General features: G+C 40.0%; 1 protein-coding gene across 3 annotated transcripts in view; it reads right to left on the reverse strand.

The window, feature by feature from the left end:
- The window catches only part of MLLT10 (MLLT10 histone lysine methyltransferase DOT1L cofactor), a 129,902-nt gene that overhangs the window by 106,451 nt on the left and 7,948 nt on the right, over positions 1-15,503 (reverse strand). For all 3 annotated transcript variants that reach the window (XM_062633651.1, XM_062633650.1, XM_062633649.1), the window contains exon 4: positions 1,889-1,943. In XM_062633651.1, coding sequence (XP_062489635.1) covers positions 1,889-1,943 — 55 coding nt within the window. The remainder of the gene's footprint in view (positions 1-1,888; positions 1,944-15,503) is intronic.

The following is a 15,503-nucleotide window of genomic DNA, read 5'->3' on the forward strand; positions in this document are numbered from 1 at the left end:
GTCCTTACAAGGTTTTATCACAAACATTTGTTTCAAGATTTCTTCAGGAATACCTGCATCTTCTTATCATTTCCCTTGGCCACAACTGGTGTAACAGCATTAAAAAAAATATTCCAAGTATTGACCTACTGTAAATACAATTTTATACTGGCAATCCCATTACAGGATCTTCAACATTTTTCCAGAAGTCTTAACTTTTCTGGCAACTCTTTGAAAGGAAAGCGCCACATTAAGAATGTAGATTCATGAAATGCAACAACCAGTCAGTGTTCATTTTTTCCAAGGTTCAAATCCTTCTGTAATGCTGTTATTTAAAGGACATGTGGTCCATAAGGTAGAATTTGCTGTATTCAACACCATGGACAAGATCTATTGCTGAAGCAAGGATGCTTCCCAAAGGCAGTACAAATTCTTAAGTCTCTGCTGTGAAATTTTTGCTATGAAGTTTTCACTGATGAAAATAGCTGGTCAAGAAAATTATAGTAGGGACAACACTGTTTGTACAGTGTAGCATTTTCCTATTTAAACTTGAATAATTTCAACCTTAAATAGTTTCAAAATCACCATAGAGAATAGCAAGGCATTCCCAGAAACTTCTTTAAGTATAAAAAAACACTTAGCTACTTCATACTTCACAAACTTTACTGTGTATTTCAAGAGATTTGAGGCTTTCTTATTACTTATTTCCTAAAAAGCAAGTATCCAGCTGCCACTTCTAAAGAAATGAATCCATCACTGCCATGTATCAATCTGTCTGAGAGGAAGAATAGTTTTAAGGCTACAGCACTGGGCTGGCACTAAGCAGGTACTTTCACTGACACAGACAACACATGCCCAATACAATCTCCAAACATTCACAAATGACACAAAGTTTCCTAACGTATTTCTGATAAGCAGACACTAGAATGGTGAAGGCTAGAGTGTATACTGTATGTTGCAGTCAAAGTGTAGACAAGGGGAAGGGTATATCAGCCTGAACACAAGCAGGTTCTGTGTGCCTGTAACCCAACTGCAATAGAAACAACCAAGCTGCACAAACACTAAGCTTAGATATGAAATAGTTGGAATATTAGGTATGCGGCACAGAATTTCCAGAATACAATTTCCACAGACTGTCCAAATGAAATCCAGAATCCTGATCATGCTTTCTCCTAAGAGAAAGCTCTCAGTATCAAAAAGATCAGGCTATTTACAGATAGATGACGGACAGGAATTTAGAAGCATCTAGTAAAGAAAGATGAAGGAATTCCAAAAGTGACTGAACAGTTAATTGAAATTTTTCACTCATATCACCCAGCTATTAGTATAAACGTAATCAAGACAGGATACTCAGTGGAGACATTCACTAGCAATTCTACTCAGCAAGAGCAGAACTGATGATAACCTGAATGATGAAATTAGAAAGATGCAAGGGACAGGTAATCACTACTGAACTTTTCAGCTCTAACGTCTTTGTTACAGAACCTATTAGTAAATCAGGCATGAAAGAGTACCCTTTGAAAATGCACTGGTGCATTCAGTCTGGGCTATAGACATAAACATTCCACTTTCCTCCATGAAAGGCACACTTTCAACAGCTTTCTATAAATGTTTGAACTCCAACTAAGTACACATAAAAATTATCCTTTTCACCCATTAAAATCTTATCTTTAAATGCAGTTTCTCCTTCACTGTTACTTTTTTCTAAAAAATAAAACTAAGTATAATGATTTATATTCTTAAACTAAATTCAACCTAGATTAGACAAATGAAGGTTACTATAAAATAGTTCTCTTTCCAAACCAGCTAGTATTTGCATTTCTGTTTAGCATTCCTCCCTGTATTTTTTTCCTCACAAGTTCCCTCACACAAAATAAGAGAGTTCACAAAAAGTAAGAATAAAACTTACCCCCATTATCTGTTCTCTTTAAAGCACCATCCTTATGAGGGCATAATTCACATCTCTAGGGGAAAAAAAAGCAAAAAAAAAATAAAAAAATGGAATGATCATAGGAGCATTGAAAAAGAAACCACACACATTGAAACTGTTAAGGAAGCATTAAGGAAGCAACCATTCTTTAAACTGAATGGGTGTGTTTTCCCTTAACTTTTACTTGAATATTAATGTTAGTTTGTCACAAAACTTTCTCTTCCAGATCTTGAAACTTATGATACATATTATAGCTACTTACAGTTCTACCCCCAAGTTTTTATTCCTGGATTCCATACCCTGGGATTTCGGTGAAAAGCCTCCAAAAAATATAGCATGGGGGAAGACTCACTTGATAAGAAACTTGGGTGCACTTCAGACTCCCTACTATATTTCCTTCTAGGACTTCTGTATTCACAAAGGTGGTCAGTCACAAAGACTCACCATGGATATAAGCGCTGGTGCACATACTGTGGCTGACTTGTCAGTCTCTGCTGAGTCTCACTTACTCTGAGAGACCAAAAACAATCTTGCTTTCTGTCTCAGAAAGTGAGAAGTTGACTCATCCTTGAAATTCTCCACAACTACATGCCTGAAAACATGCAGCTGAAATCACATTTTTCTGACAAACACCAGGATCACAACAGTAGAATCCTTCTGCTGTCGCTGTCTCTGTCAAGTTCCTAATATCAAGTTTAACTCTAAGTGTCCTAGAGCAGTGTGAGACAATTCCAAACCAGTTCAGAGATGAAAGAAATGGAACAGGTTTGACACATACTCCACTTCAACTGCTCCAAATGACATGCAAAGGAACACCGTTATAGGTGATCCTATACCTAAGAATCACCTTATTAAAAACCTTATATATTCCCAAAGTGGGGACAACTCCAAGCATATCAATCTAACAAGCTTTTGAAGAAACTGAATAATAGTCTGATCATCAGATGCAAACTTAACACCACATCTTTTAAATGCAGAAGGACATCTGGCATCAGTAGGGATTTTCTCTGTGTACCCTGAACAGTACAATTTTCCTCACCAGCTAACTAGCAAGTCAGCAGGTAAAGAAGCCTATGATGCTGGAAATGCCTCAGAAACAGATTGTCCAAACTTATTTGAGGAATGAGAAATTCCATTCCTGAAATTCATATCACTGAACTGTATCTTGAGGACTGTCTGTTTCTCCTAATCTGTAAGAAAACTTGTATTAGCAGCAAAGAGATTTTAACAAGAATAGAATATAAAATTTCTCAAATTATTTTTTCCTCAGTGCGTTGGTACAGACAGCTGCACACAGCAAGAAGAATCTTTAGGATTGCTGCTTTTTGCCTTTTGCTTCACTGATCTCCCTCTTTCACCCACTAAAATGATCACCAATCTAATGAAAAGCAGCATTAAGTCTATCATGAAATGCAGAGATGAAAGTGGTTGAAAACTTCTGAACCATTCTGTAAGCTGCCTATGGACTTGGAGCATTACACCATTTTTTTTATTTCTAAGTCAAGATTATACGGACTTCCTTGGTACTGAAATTAACCGATCAGATAATTTTAAATAACATCCTACATACTCAGTATATACGTGAGCTGTATCTTAACACTCCAGCTCTCCAAACATTAAATACAAAGGTGCTGAAAGATACTCAGGAGCATTGGGTTCATTTCAGGGATTTCCCCATGTACTGAACCAGATTCTCAAAGCAAGAAGCCTGGTATATATTCATGGTGACAGTGCAATAAGGTTTGTTCCCACCCCAAAGCTACAAGCTGGCAGCTTAAGGCCAGTAAGCAGATATGTTAAATCTACCACTGAGACAAGGGAAGCTGTTAACATGATCTACCTTGCCCTACCTCTGCAAGCCTGTGGGAGTTTAACATACATTTTCACAAGTGGAAAAACCAGTTAGGAGGTTCTCTTCTTTCCCTCACCTCTCCCTTATTAATACCTCCATCTACCACTCCCTCAGCTGATGACCAAACTGTCTGTAGGACTGCCCCTTAAACCAGAGCAGTGAAATGGACTGAAATTAACTTTTTAACATTTTTAATTCAGGTCATATTACTGTTGCAATTTAAGCATAATTCCACAAGTAGTTGCATCAACAAAACTGTAGGCAGGGAGCCACTGCACCACAGCATTAGTAATAAAAGAATTAGCAAAGTTCTTAAACTTTATCACAAAAAAAATTAATTAAAATGATCACAGGACACTAAGCAGAAAGAAACTAAACCAGTCCTTTACACAGAGGAGTTAAGCATGCTCCACTCAGTCCCATCAGAGCTCAGTTTCAACCAATTTCTTTTTGTCTCTCAATAGGACTCAGGTCCATTAAGTCTTCCCTCATTACTCCTCCGCAGCGCTGGCTGGAACCAGTCAGAGAAGATGCAGGGCAGAAGACTGAAGCGGAGGAGGGAGCTTTGGCAGTGGAAAAAAAACTTGAGTGCAAGGAGTTCTGCAAAGTGTCATCTCACTGGCAGGGAGCAGTATGCCTGCACTCGGCTCTCATGAAGCTGGGCGACTGTGCAGAGATGATGCACTTGCACCCTCATGATACAGACTACTTCTGGTGCCCTGAATTATGGCTACAATCTGCAATAAAGTAGCACCCTAGTAAGATAACACACCACACAGTGACCCTTTCCACTTTCTCATCTGGGTTATGAACCTGACTGCTTCTTCCCACACTCAGATTCTGTCACCCATTTCTGCCCTCCCAAATTCCAGTATGCATCACACACTAACACCAGTATCTTTGCCAGGTGGGAACAGCATGCCTCACCCCTTAAAACAAGTAACTACTAGAGAATTTTACTAACACTTTATTACTAGTTCTAAAATGTTACAGTATTATAGCATTTCAAAAATTGTGGTAGTTTCAGCTGAGAATTTGAGAAGTGATTGAAAAACATCCTAAGTACTTTCAAAATGATGCCAGCCTTATGAAGTTCAAGCATGCCAAGCGCAAGGCCCTATACACTGGTCAGAGCAATCCCAGACACAGCTACAGGTTGGGCCAAGATATTCAGAGCAGCCCTGCAGAGAAGGACTCGGGGGTGTTGGTTGATGAGAAACTGAGTATGAGCTGGCTTCAGTGTGCACTCACAGCCCAGAAAGCAACCATATCCTGGGCTGCATCAAAAGGAGTGTGACCAGCAGGTCAATGGAGGTGATCCTGCCCCTTTATTCTGCCCTTGCGAGACCTCACCTGGAGTATTGTGTGCAGTTCTGGTGTCCTCAACATAAAAAGGACATGGAACTGTTGGAACAAGTCCAGAGGAGGGCCACGAGGATGATCAGGGGACTGGAGCACCTCCTGTATGAAGACAGGCTGAGAAAGTTGGGGCTGTTCAGCCTGGAGAAGAGAAGGCTGCGTGGAGACCTCATAGCAGCCTTCCAGTATCTGAAGGGGGCCTATAGGGATGCTGGGGAGGGACTCTTCATTAGGGACTGTAGGGATAGGACAAGGGCTAATGGGTAAAAACTTAAACAGGGGAAGTTTAGATTGAATATAAGGAGGAAGTTCTTTACTTTAAGGGTGGTGAAGCACTGGAATGGGTTGCCCAAAGAAGTGGCAATGCTCCATCCCTGGCAGTGTTCAAGGCCAGGCTGGACAGAGCCTTGGGTAACATGGTTTAGTGCGAGGTGTCCCTGCCCATTCAGGGGGGTTGGAACTAGATGATCTTAAGGTCCTTTCCAACCCTAACTATTCTATGATTTTATGATAAAATGCTTAAATGCATGTTGTTACAAAGGATTCTGTAGGAGAAAGGAAAGGAGATAGTTGGGTGTAGATGTATCTCAGAAGTCCAGTTACCTATAATTTCTTATTTGAACATTTCTGTCCACACAGTGTCTCCTTCTTCCAATTTTATTATGGATGGAACTTGGAGTTCAAGTGAACAGCAACAGCTAAGTCACTCTACCAACTGCCACATCACATACAATTTGTATGATGGAATAAAGCTTTGCTCTTTGCAAAGCGGTATAAGGAATAATCTGATCACCTGTACAGATGGTCTCTAGTATTTGAGCATATGGACCATATCAGGGCTCTCTTTTTCACTTGTGTGCTGTAAGTCTTAGCTCTGGCAAAGGATATCTGACACAGATTCATTGTCTGAGCATTCAAAAACATCATGGGGAACTACTAAACAAGCTGGAGGGGAAACAGGGGGAAGTGAAGGGGCAATGGGGGCAGACACGACACCCACAAGATATCACAGCATACATAGGTCAAGCTGCTACAAGTGATCAGCAGTTCAGATAAACATCCATCAGGTTAGACAGTGTAAATGTGAACACTAAAGAGGCTGACTGTGACCCAAAAAAATGACCACATCCTTTAGTATGCTGAAGGGCACTAGTTCTATAGTAGTGAGGGACACCAGCACATGTGGTGCTGCAGGTACAGCCACCTGAATTAAATTTGAAGCGGGAAAAAGACACAAATACTGGCTAGGAACACTGAAGTTGTAGGAAGTGACATTGTCCCTTTCTGCTCTTACAGAATGTATTACGGACATCCCATTTTTGCAGCCTTTTGGTAGAACAGGCTAAGTTCATAGACCTAGATTCTACCAAAGCAGAATTCAGGTGAACTCTCAGCAGGAATTCCTTTGGACTATGAGGTCTCCTGTAGAGGACTAAAGTGAAACAAATCTCGAACTTGTGCAGCTGAAATACTCTGATGGTGTGACTGCCACAACTTCAGAGCTATAGAAACAGCAAGTTAATTAAGTGAAAGACAACTGATCCTGTAACCTTAGCATCCAGATGAATTGAGACTGTCTGGGTCTGATGAAAAACCCACTTCCTCCTAAGGGGACCAATCTTTAAAAAGTCACCCAGCAGAGACCTGAAGTAGTAAAAAGCACGCAGGGCCCAAGCAGAAGGGGAAAGAATCTGCCTTTTTTTTTCCCCTCCTGTCATTATTAGAAAGTAGAAATAACCAGGAACAAGTAATAACAATAATAATAACAGTGCTCTCAGAGCCCAGAAAGCCAACTGTTCATGAGCTCCATTAAAAGGAGCGTGACCAGCAGGTCAATGGAGGTGATCCTGCCCCTCTATTCTGCCCTTGCGAGACCTCACCTGGAGTATTGTGTGCAGTTCTGGTGTCCTCAACATAAAAAGGACATGGAACTGTTGGAACAAGTCCAGAGGAGGGCCACGAGGATGATCAGGGGACTGGAGCACCTCCTGTATGAAGATAGGCTGAGAAAGTTGGGGCTGTTCAGCCTGGAGAAGGCTGCGTGGAGACCTCATAGCAGCCTTCCAGTATCTGAAGGGGGCCTATAGGGATGCTTGGGAGGGACTCTTCATTAGGGACTGTAGTGATAGGACAAGGGCTAATGGGTAAAAACTTAAACAGGGGAAGTTTAGATTAGATAAAAGGAAGAAGCTCTTTACTATAAGGGTAGTGAGGCACTGTATTGGGCTGCCCAAGGAAGCTAGGAATGCTCCAACCCTGGCAGTGTTCAAGGCCAGGTTGGACAGAGTCTTGGGTGATGTCCTTTCCAACCCTAACTATTCTATGATTCTATGATTTTATATATAAATATATATATGGAGATGTCCACTAAAGATACCCAGCAAAAGAAAGTTCCAAGAATAGAAGACCAAAATAAGAGAAATAAAGAAGGACCCAAATAAATCCATCTTCACAATACTGAATTAGTTACAGTCCAGTTTATTTCCACTGCTTTGTGGCACAAAGTTTTCTCCCTCTAGATAAATATGCCTTTCCATTCTAAATAGGACAAAGAACTACCTTAATCAGCAGTAGATCTCATCAGACAAATCTAATTGCTTGAGTCCTTTTGGCTAACCTAACTCTACCAATTTTTCAACTGGAAACCAATGAAAGGCATAGAAAAGCTAATTTAATCCAATAGACTACCTTCTTCATGTTGAAGAGGAAGAAGTGAGAAACATAGTAGATAGGGAAGATAGATAGGAACAAGTTGTAGAAGAGAGAAAAAAGGGTAGTAGAATATAGCACAGTTCTTCCCTCACAGTTCTCTAAATCTGGAGCAAGTTTCATAAAGCATCATCTCCAGACATCCATTATATGCTGTCTCATGTTATAAGAAAACAAAGGTCAAAGAATTCTTGTACAAGTAATTTACTGAATTCTTATCCAAGCTAGGCCAATGGAAGCATTCACCTGAATAATGACTGTCAACCAAGTAAAGTCCTGCAGGACTGAATTCCCAGCATTGCAGTGAGGCAATAAAACTGTGTGTCTCAGTATGACCTGTTAACCTAAATAACACAAGAAGATCCACAGCAGATTAAATAGCCCACAGTTCCTAAAAACTTAGCCTGAAATATCAGTCTGCAATTCTAGCTGACTTTACTTCAGGCTCACTTTAAGGTAACATAATTGCACACTGTTGCCAAAAAATCACTTGCCCCTGCTGTGCACTTCGTACTGCCTCCTTGCTCTGGGAAGAGCATTCATTTGACCATATGGAAATCCTAATCGGCAAGCTAAAAATAAAACAGGCTTTTTTCAGCCAGATCACTTCTTTGAGCCATCTTTCCACAAGGCCATATGAACAATGCCAGATAAAAAAAAATGAAATAAGAACACAGGCAGGGAGCAGGAAACAACCACCCTGTTCAGGAGGTGTCATCATCTATGCTGGCTATGAGGAGTATGGAATTCCAACCAAGTGCCTTAAAAAGAAACAAACACAGACTCCACAACCAAAACATCCTCACACCCCGTACACCCTCCCCCACAAAAAATAAAACAAACCAATAAAAAACAAACAAAACAAAACAAACAAACAAAAAAAATGACCACACATTACACCTGAAACAGACAAATTTAATATTGGTAGTAGTATAGACATATTTCTTGGGCCCAGATGCAGATATATTTATTAAGTCAATGTTGGTATCTCCCTGACACTCGTATACTCCAAGTATTTCAATAGGCATCAACACAAACTGTTTAGTTTACAAGCTTATTTTTCCCTCTCCAAGCTGTGCAATACCCAGCATGACTTGTATGCTTCCAGAATAGTTTTTTTTATCTAAAGTACATTTTGATCACAGAATTACTGTTTTATATTGCTTGACAACAGGAAAAAAAAAATATTTAACTGAAAGGAACAACTTTAAGAAATTGCAATACATGACCATTAAAGCTACAAATAACAAAACAGCAAGTTACACAAATCAGCATCAGAGTTCTTGAAACCTGACACTCAATCTCTTTCAATCCTTTCACCAACAGGAGTTAAAACTTGACAGACAAAACATTTTATTCTGCTGCTCCTGTTAATCATTAATCAAACAGTAGAATGGTTAAATCCATTTGCTTTTGTTGTGAGTTGTAGTTCACATTTTAGTGAAAACAAACCCTACACACTCCATCAAATTCTTACAACTTTCTTAAAATTAACCTAGGAGTAAAGAGACAATTGCCAAGCAGAAGTCATTTTACTGCTTTATTTCTGCTTTTGCTTGCAAATACATCTATTTTACAGCATGCCATGTTACTGGGTATTTCCGTATATATCAAAACACAGTAACTCAGAACACTCCCGCAAAGCACACAGACAGGTTTACAAAGGTAAGCAAAGTAGCTGATCAGATGGCTAGTTTCTGATCAATGGCTTTCCAGCTGGCAGCCCCTGATGAGCAAAGAACCTTGGCTCCCATTCACTGGTAGTTGTGGAAGCCTGCAGCACAGCTGACTGTGGCCCTGGGTATTCATCTCCCAAGTTCTGTGGAACAGCTTCACCTACCTTCAGCAATACTCCACACCATTTTATCCCACCTTTGGCTGTTAGAAGAAAGAAACATTTAGAAATCACCTCTAATACTCTGTATCATGCCCAAGATGATCTTTCCTGATACTACAGACTTTGAATATGCTAGGTAGCCTTATATGCTACTGCTTCAGACAACACAAAATGTCTTAGTATGTTTTTAAAAAATGGTTTAGAAGGGTAAAGACATCCACAAGAGTTTTTTTCAGTTCATGCAGAACAATTTAACTTGGCATGGACATACCTATCGCTGTCAAAAATGTAAAAATTCTGGAAAGTAGAGAAAAGCTCTGGATACAAAGTTGATCACAAATCACACCTAGAGTTTCACTTGTGCCAATGCTCCACATACCTCATCCTACCTATATGTAAGTAGTTGAAGTGCTTTAGTCACGTTTTCATTAAAATCTACCTTCTAAGCTCAAAACATTTTTGCTATTCATTTTCATTATCCCCCAGTGCAAAATTGGTATTCCATCATCTCCAGAGGAAGGAGTCCTACGTTTTCTCATATTCCCTTCACACTTTTCTTTCTATGTCCCCCTTCCTCCTCTAGTGTACTGGCTCATTTCTTTGACAGGAATAAATTAATTAATTAAACCCACACATATTAGAATTAAAACACTGAAAATAAGAAAAACTATGCTTTCCTCTAATAAACCTGGAAAAATTTGTGGTCATTTTAGTGAGTAGTTTGTGTTAGATTCAGGCAAATATGGTACTGAATAACCAATGTAAACGTAGCTTCCTCTATAAAGAAAAAACACAGTCTGAAGACACTTAAGAGTGTACTAATTACACCAGAAACTAGATTAACAGAAAACTCAGATTCAGTTAATGAGATGGTATCTGCAGAAGAACAAGTGCCTTAGAGCCTACAAAGAAACATTTTTTTGCAAGATTAGACTACCAGAAGAAGAAAAAACAACAGGTATTTCAGAATGGTACAAACCAGTATACTGGAAATTTAGGTCTTGGCATAAATTCTATCAATAGATGAGAATTCACAGGCAGTTAGTACAGAGACCGAGCAACAGGATGCGTACCAGACTGACCATGTCTACATCTGCTGGCAATAACTTACGCCAGCTCTCAGAACCCAGTGACATCTCATTTTTCCATCCACCCCTTCAAACTATATTCCATGAAGCAAACTAACACTGCTAACATACGACTAACCAGAGATGATCACCCTCTCAGCCCTTGAAGCCTCCAGAAAGTCCAATAAAACTCACAAGCAGTGCCAGATGCTGATGAAATTACCGAAGCTCTATTCATACCAAACTTAGGCTAGCTATTCATATCAAATCCTTTTACTCTGCTACTTTTTACTAATCTTTTTTTGGTATTTTTCCTTTAATCAATTAGGTAATTTGAAAATTCCCATTACAGTGTATTTCTAATTTTCACACTCATGCTTTATAATACTTGCCCAAGTCAAATCTTCATTTTCCACTTGTTTAGTGCAGCAGAAAGGCTGAATTGTATAACCCCTTCTATCAAAGCTTCCATAGGAATGCATGGCCCAGCCAATGAAGACACTGCTATCTACAAAACCAAATCCACATTTTCTTATTCAGCAATTTCTAAACTACAGCTGTTGAGCAATACACCTTATAGTCTCAACCTGCAGTATTTTAAGACCTAACTTATAAACCCACAAAATACTTTGATATTTTGATCTAGATGGCTCTATAAATGATAGCTTCTAATCATGCAAGTATTTGAAGCATAAGTCAGCAAGTAGCTAACTACACAATTTTTTCAAAGTATCTGAAACAAACTGAAGTTCCAGTGTTTCCAACCTATGATTCACACCAGACTCCAGTATTTATAAGCCACAATGAAGAACCAACAGGAATCAAAAGATCATCTGCCACATTCAAGAATCCCCAACTGGCTGACACCACTAATAGAGCAAACGAATGCATACTGTCAGTAACTTCTCTTTGAAAGTGCTATGTTCTGCAACTTGACAACTTAAGAAATTAAGTCATCTCCATCTTCAAATAATCATTTCTTGATGCTGACAAATTTGCCAAATCTCTGCCCCATCTCTATTCAGTCATTTGTCCCAAGAGAAGGAGAGAACTTTTTTTTAAAGCAGACAGTTGACAGGTAAAAGAAAAACAGACTGACTACCTGAAGCATTTCGGGTTTTATACCTGGATAAATTACAGAGACTCAACCTGCTTCTTTTTACCAAGGCATCAGACAAAAATATATGCAGATTCAGTTAGCTCTGTCAAAAACATCTACTAAAGATAATAAATTTAAAGACTATGACAAGAAGATTAGAGGCAATCAACATGCAAATCTGCATTCTTCCAAGACCATCCAGTCAGTACGTATTACAGGTGACATTCAGTCATACTTTTGCTCAATACATGCAGGGTAACTAGAGGTGAGATAACAGAGTACACTGTAACATAATGTAACACAGCATGCACCAAGACCTGGCTACTCCAGGTTCAGAAGTCTGAAGCCACAGATCTCTCGCTACACATTTAAGACTAGTAAACCTTGCGAGATGTTGCATGAAAACAAATTATAAAGATACACAAAATTAAGAGTCACACAGTGTTCTCCAGTGGAAAGCATCAGGAGGCCATTAGAAATACCTGCAATGTTTGGCTGGACTTCCAGCTAAACACCCAAGCTTTTGTTATCAGGCTGAACATATACTACCGACCCAGTTCAATCTAGCTGAAGAAAAACACAGTATGCAATGGTTCGCTTCAGTGTCCTCCTGCAACATACCACAGATGCACCCTAAAAATTCCTAGGTATAAAATGCTAGTATGCATTTTAAGTAAGGTTCTTTGCAGTTGAGGAGCATCTTGCTTACTTTAGAGACTTCTTCTGCCAGTGATTGAACAGTCTTGCAATGAAACTGTCACAAAACGTTTTCTGCATAAGAATTAAGCAACTCCTGTAACAGAAAATGTTTTGCTCTAGTCTCAGTCTGGTTAGTAATTTTGCCACAGAAGCTTCAGAGCACTTACTAAAGTGCCTGTTATATTGATAACTACGTTGTAAACTTTTCATCAAGTAGTACTTGAAAGATGGAATGCTGTGTTTTGAAGACTGAATATTCCATGTATCCATAATGCAAATTAAATTCCTGCACAAATAAGGTGTACATTTAGGTAAATAGCAGCTGATCAAAACTGGAAAAAAAAGTTTGCAGACCTTTTCTGCTGTAATTAAGGGCTTTACGTTTATAAGCTCGGATGTGTATTTAGAAACCAAGTAGAAACTACGTAGACAAGCAGGGAAAAATGCAGTACACAAAAATCAACCCAAAACCATAACACACAAAGGAAGGCAGCACAATCAGAAGTAACATTAATACTCCCACTTTGATATGCACAGCAAGGGTTCAGTTTGCTAGCCGGAGTGGAGGATGCACTGAAACGATACTGCCCTTCTGCAGCGCCTTCTGCCATTTGTACTCCTAACCTTGGTGACCAGACACTATGCAATCCTAAGCAATTAGGTTATCTTCTGAGTCACAGTGCAGTAAAGTTATGGGTCTATACTCACTACATATTAAAAAAATAAAATAAAATGAACAGGAGAAAATATTTTCTCCTACTGATGAAATACAAAGCAAATAACACACACCCAGCTACATAACAGACAAGAAATACCACTCAAGCAATAGCATTTCAGAATAAAAGAAGTTTCACCTTCACCACCATTAGAACAGGAATTCTTCACAATCATTCCGCTCTTCTCTCTCTAGCTCTCTTCGGTCCACATTTTGCTCATTACCTCTCCCAGTCACTATCTTTATCTCAAACTCCTCCTGTTGGGCTCCAAACAGGACTACGGTGGCTTGACCCTGGCTGGACACTAGGTGCCCACCAGAGCTGCTCTATCACTACCCCTCCTCAGCCATACAGGGGAGAGAAAAGAAAGGCTCATGCTCAAGATAAGGACAGGGAGAGATCACTCAGCAATTACCATCATGGGCAAAATCAATTCAATTTATTATCAAACAAATCAGATTAAGACAATGAGGAAAAAAATAATTAAAAAAAATTAAAAACACCTTCCCCCCACCCCTCCCTTCTTACTGGGCTCAACTTTACTCCCCAGCTCTACCTCCTCCCCCTGAGCAGCACATGGAGATGGCAAATGAGGGTTGTGGTCAGTTCATCATACATCTCTGCCACTCTCTCCTCCTCAGGGGAGGACTTCTCACTCTCTTCCTCTGCTCCAGCACAGGGTCCCTCCCATGGGAGACTGTTTTCCATGAACTTCTCCAACCTGAATCCTTCCCACAGGCTGCAGTTCTTCATGAACTGCTCCAGCGTCGGTCCCTTCCACAGGTGCAGTACCTCCAGAACAGACTGCCCCAGTGTGGATCACCCCCAGGGTCACAAGTCCTGCAGGAAACCCGGTCCCGCACAGGTTTTCCACAGGGTCACAGCCTCTTTTGGGCACCCATCTGCTCCAGCATGGAGTCCTCCCCAGGCTACAAGTGGAGATCTTATCCACCATGGCTCTCCATGGGCTGCAGGACAGCTTGCCTCAACAGTCTTTACCAAAGGCTGCAGGGGAATATTTGCTCTGGCGCCTGGAGAACATCCACCTCTCCTTCTGCCCTGACCTTGGTGAAGGGGTTATTTCTCTCACATGTTCTCACTCCTCTCTCTGGCTGCAGTTTCTATTGCACTGGTTTCACCCCCCAAACACTTCTTAACTATGTTATCTCAGAGGCACTATCGCTGTCACTGATGGGCTCAGCCTCGGCCAGCAGCAGGCCCGTCCTGGAGCTGGCTGGCACTGGCTCCATCAGATACAGGGGAAGCTTCTAGCCACCCCTGTTGCCATCCCCACTACCAAAACCTTGCCACACAAACTAAATATAACATGCTGTGCCCAAGTGTCTTTGGGCAGCCTCCTTACTCCAATTATCCAGCTACAAACAAACACTCACTGCCTTCCAGACTGCATAGTTATACATAAAAGACAAAACTGTGCTACTGGTTTTTAGATTGAGGTGGTTTGGGGATTTTTTTTTGGCTTTGTTTTGTTGGGTTTTTTTTGAGGGGGAAGGCCAGAACAGGGGAGATTGCTAATAAGCGGCAGTTTCTCATATTTAATCTCATTTTTATACAAAAAAAAAAAATCTACTAGCAATTTGTATTTTATAGTCACTTTTTCTTTTCTTATTTAGACATTTCTGCTGTGTAAAAGCCACATAAGATCATATAGGTCAACTTTTCTGTTGTATGCTCAGAACTAAAGCAATTTTTTCTACTAGTTGTTAAATTATTCTTAAAAGTAATTGTAGTAGTATTCTTATATAAAACGTCCTTTAAGGAAAATTATGGATACACTTTAAAAAAACATGAATTCAAAAATTTTTTAGAATTATTTCAAGAGGCATCTGCAAAGAGAACACATAAATTATTATTCTGAATGATTTGGTAGCCAGTATTTCATGCTGAAGAAAAAAAGAAAACAGCAAGTTTTCTTCTTCTAAAAATAAGTTCAGTTCACCTATACTGTGACCATATATATCAATGCACATTCTAGGTTACAGGTACAGATGGCTACAGAATAGCCACGCCAAAACTGACTGTAGGCACAAGCACAGAGATCCCATTCCCTTGGAGGCAGCCTGTTGACCCAGAGCTGTCAGACCTCTAATCACAAACCTATCTGCATACCGAAAGCCTACGTTCCCATTTCCTCCTCCTTTGCCTCCTTCTGTCTAAGCAAAAGGCAAGCAACACTGCACCTATGGGTATTTTATACTACATAAATGCTGGTGGTGGGATGTTAAATTTTGGAAA

Source organism: Pezoporus occidentalis, unplaced genomic scaffold (genome assembly GCF_034315485.1).
Source record: "Pezoporus occidentalis ecotype Australia unplaced genomic scaffold, CSIRO_AGI_Poc_V1 ctg40, whole genome shotgun sequence".
NCBI lineage: Eukaryota > Metazoa > Chordata > Aves > Psittaciformes > Psittacidae > Pezoporus > Pezoporus occidentalis.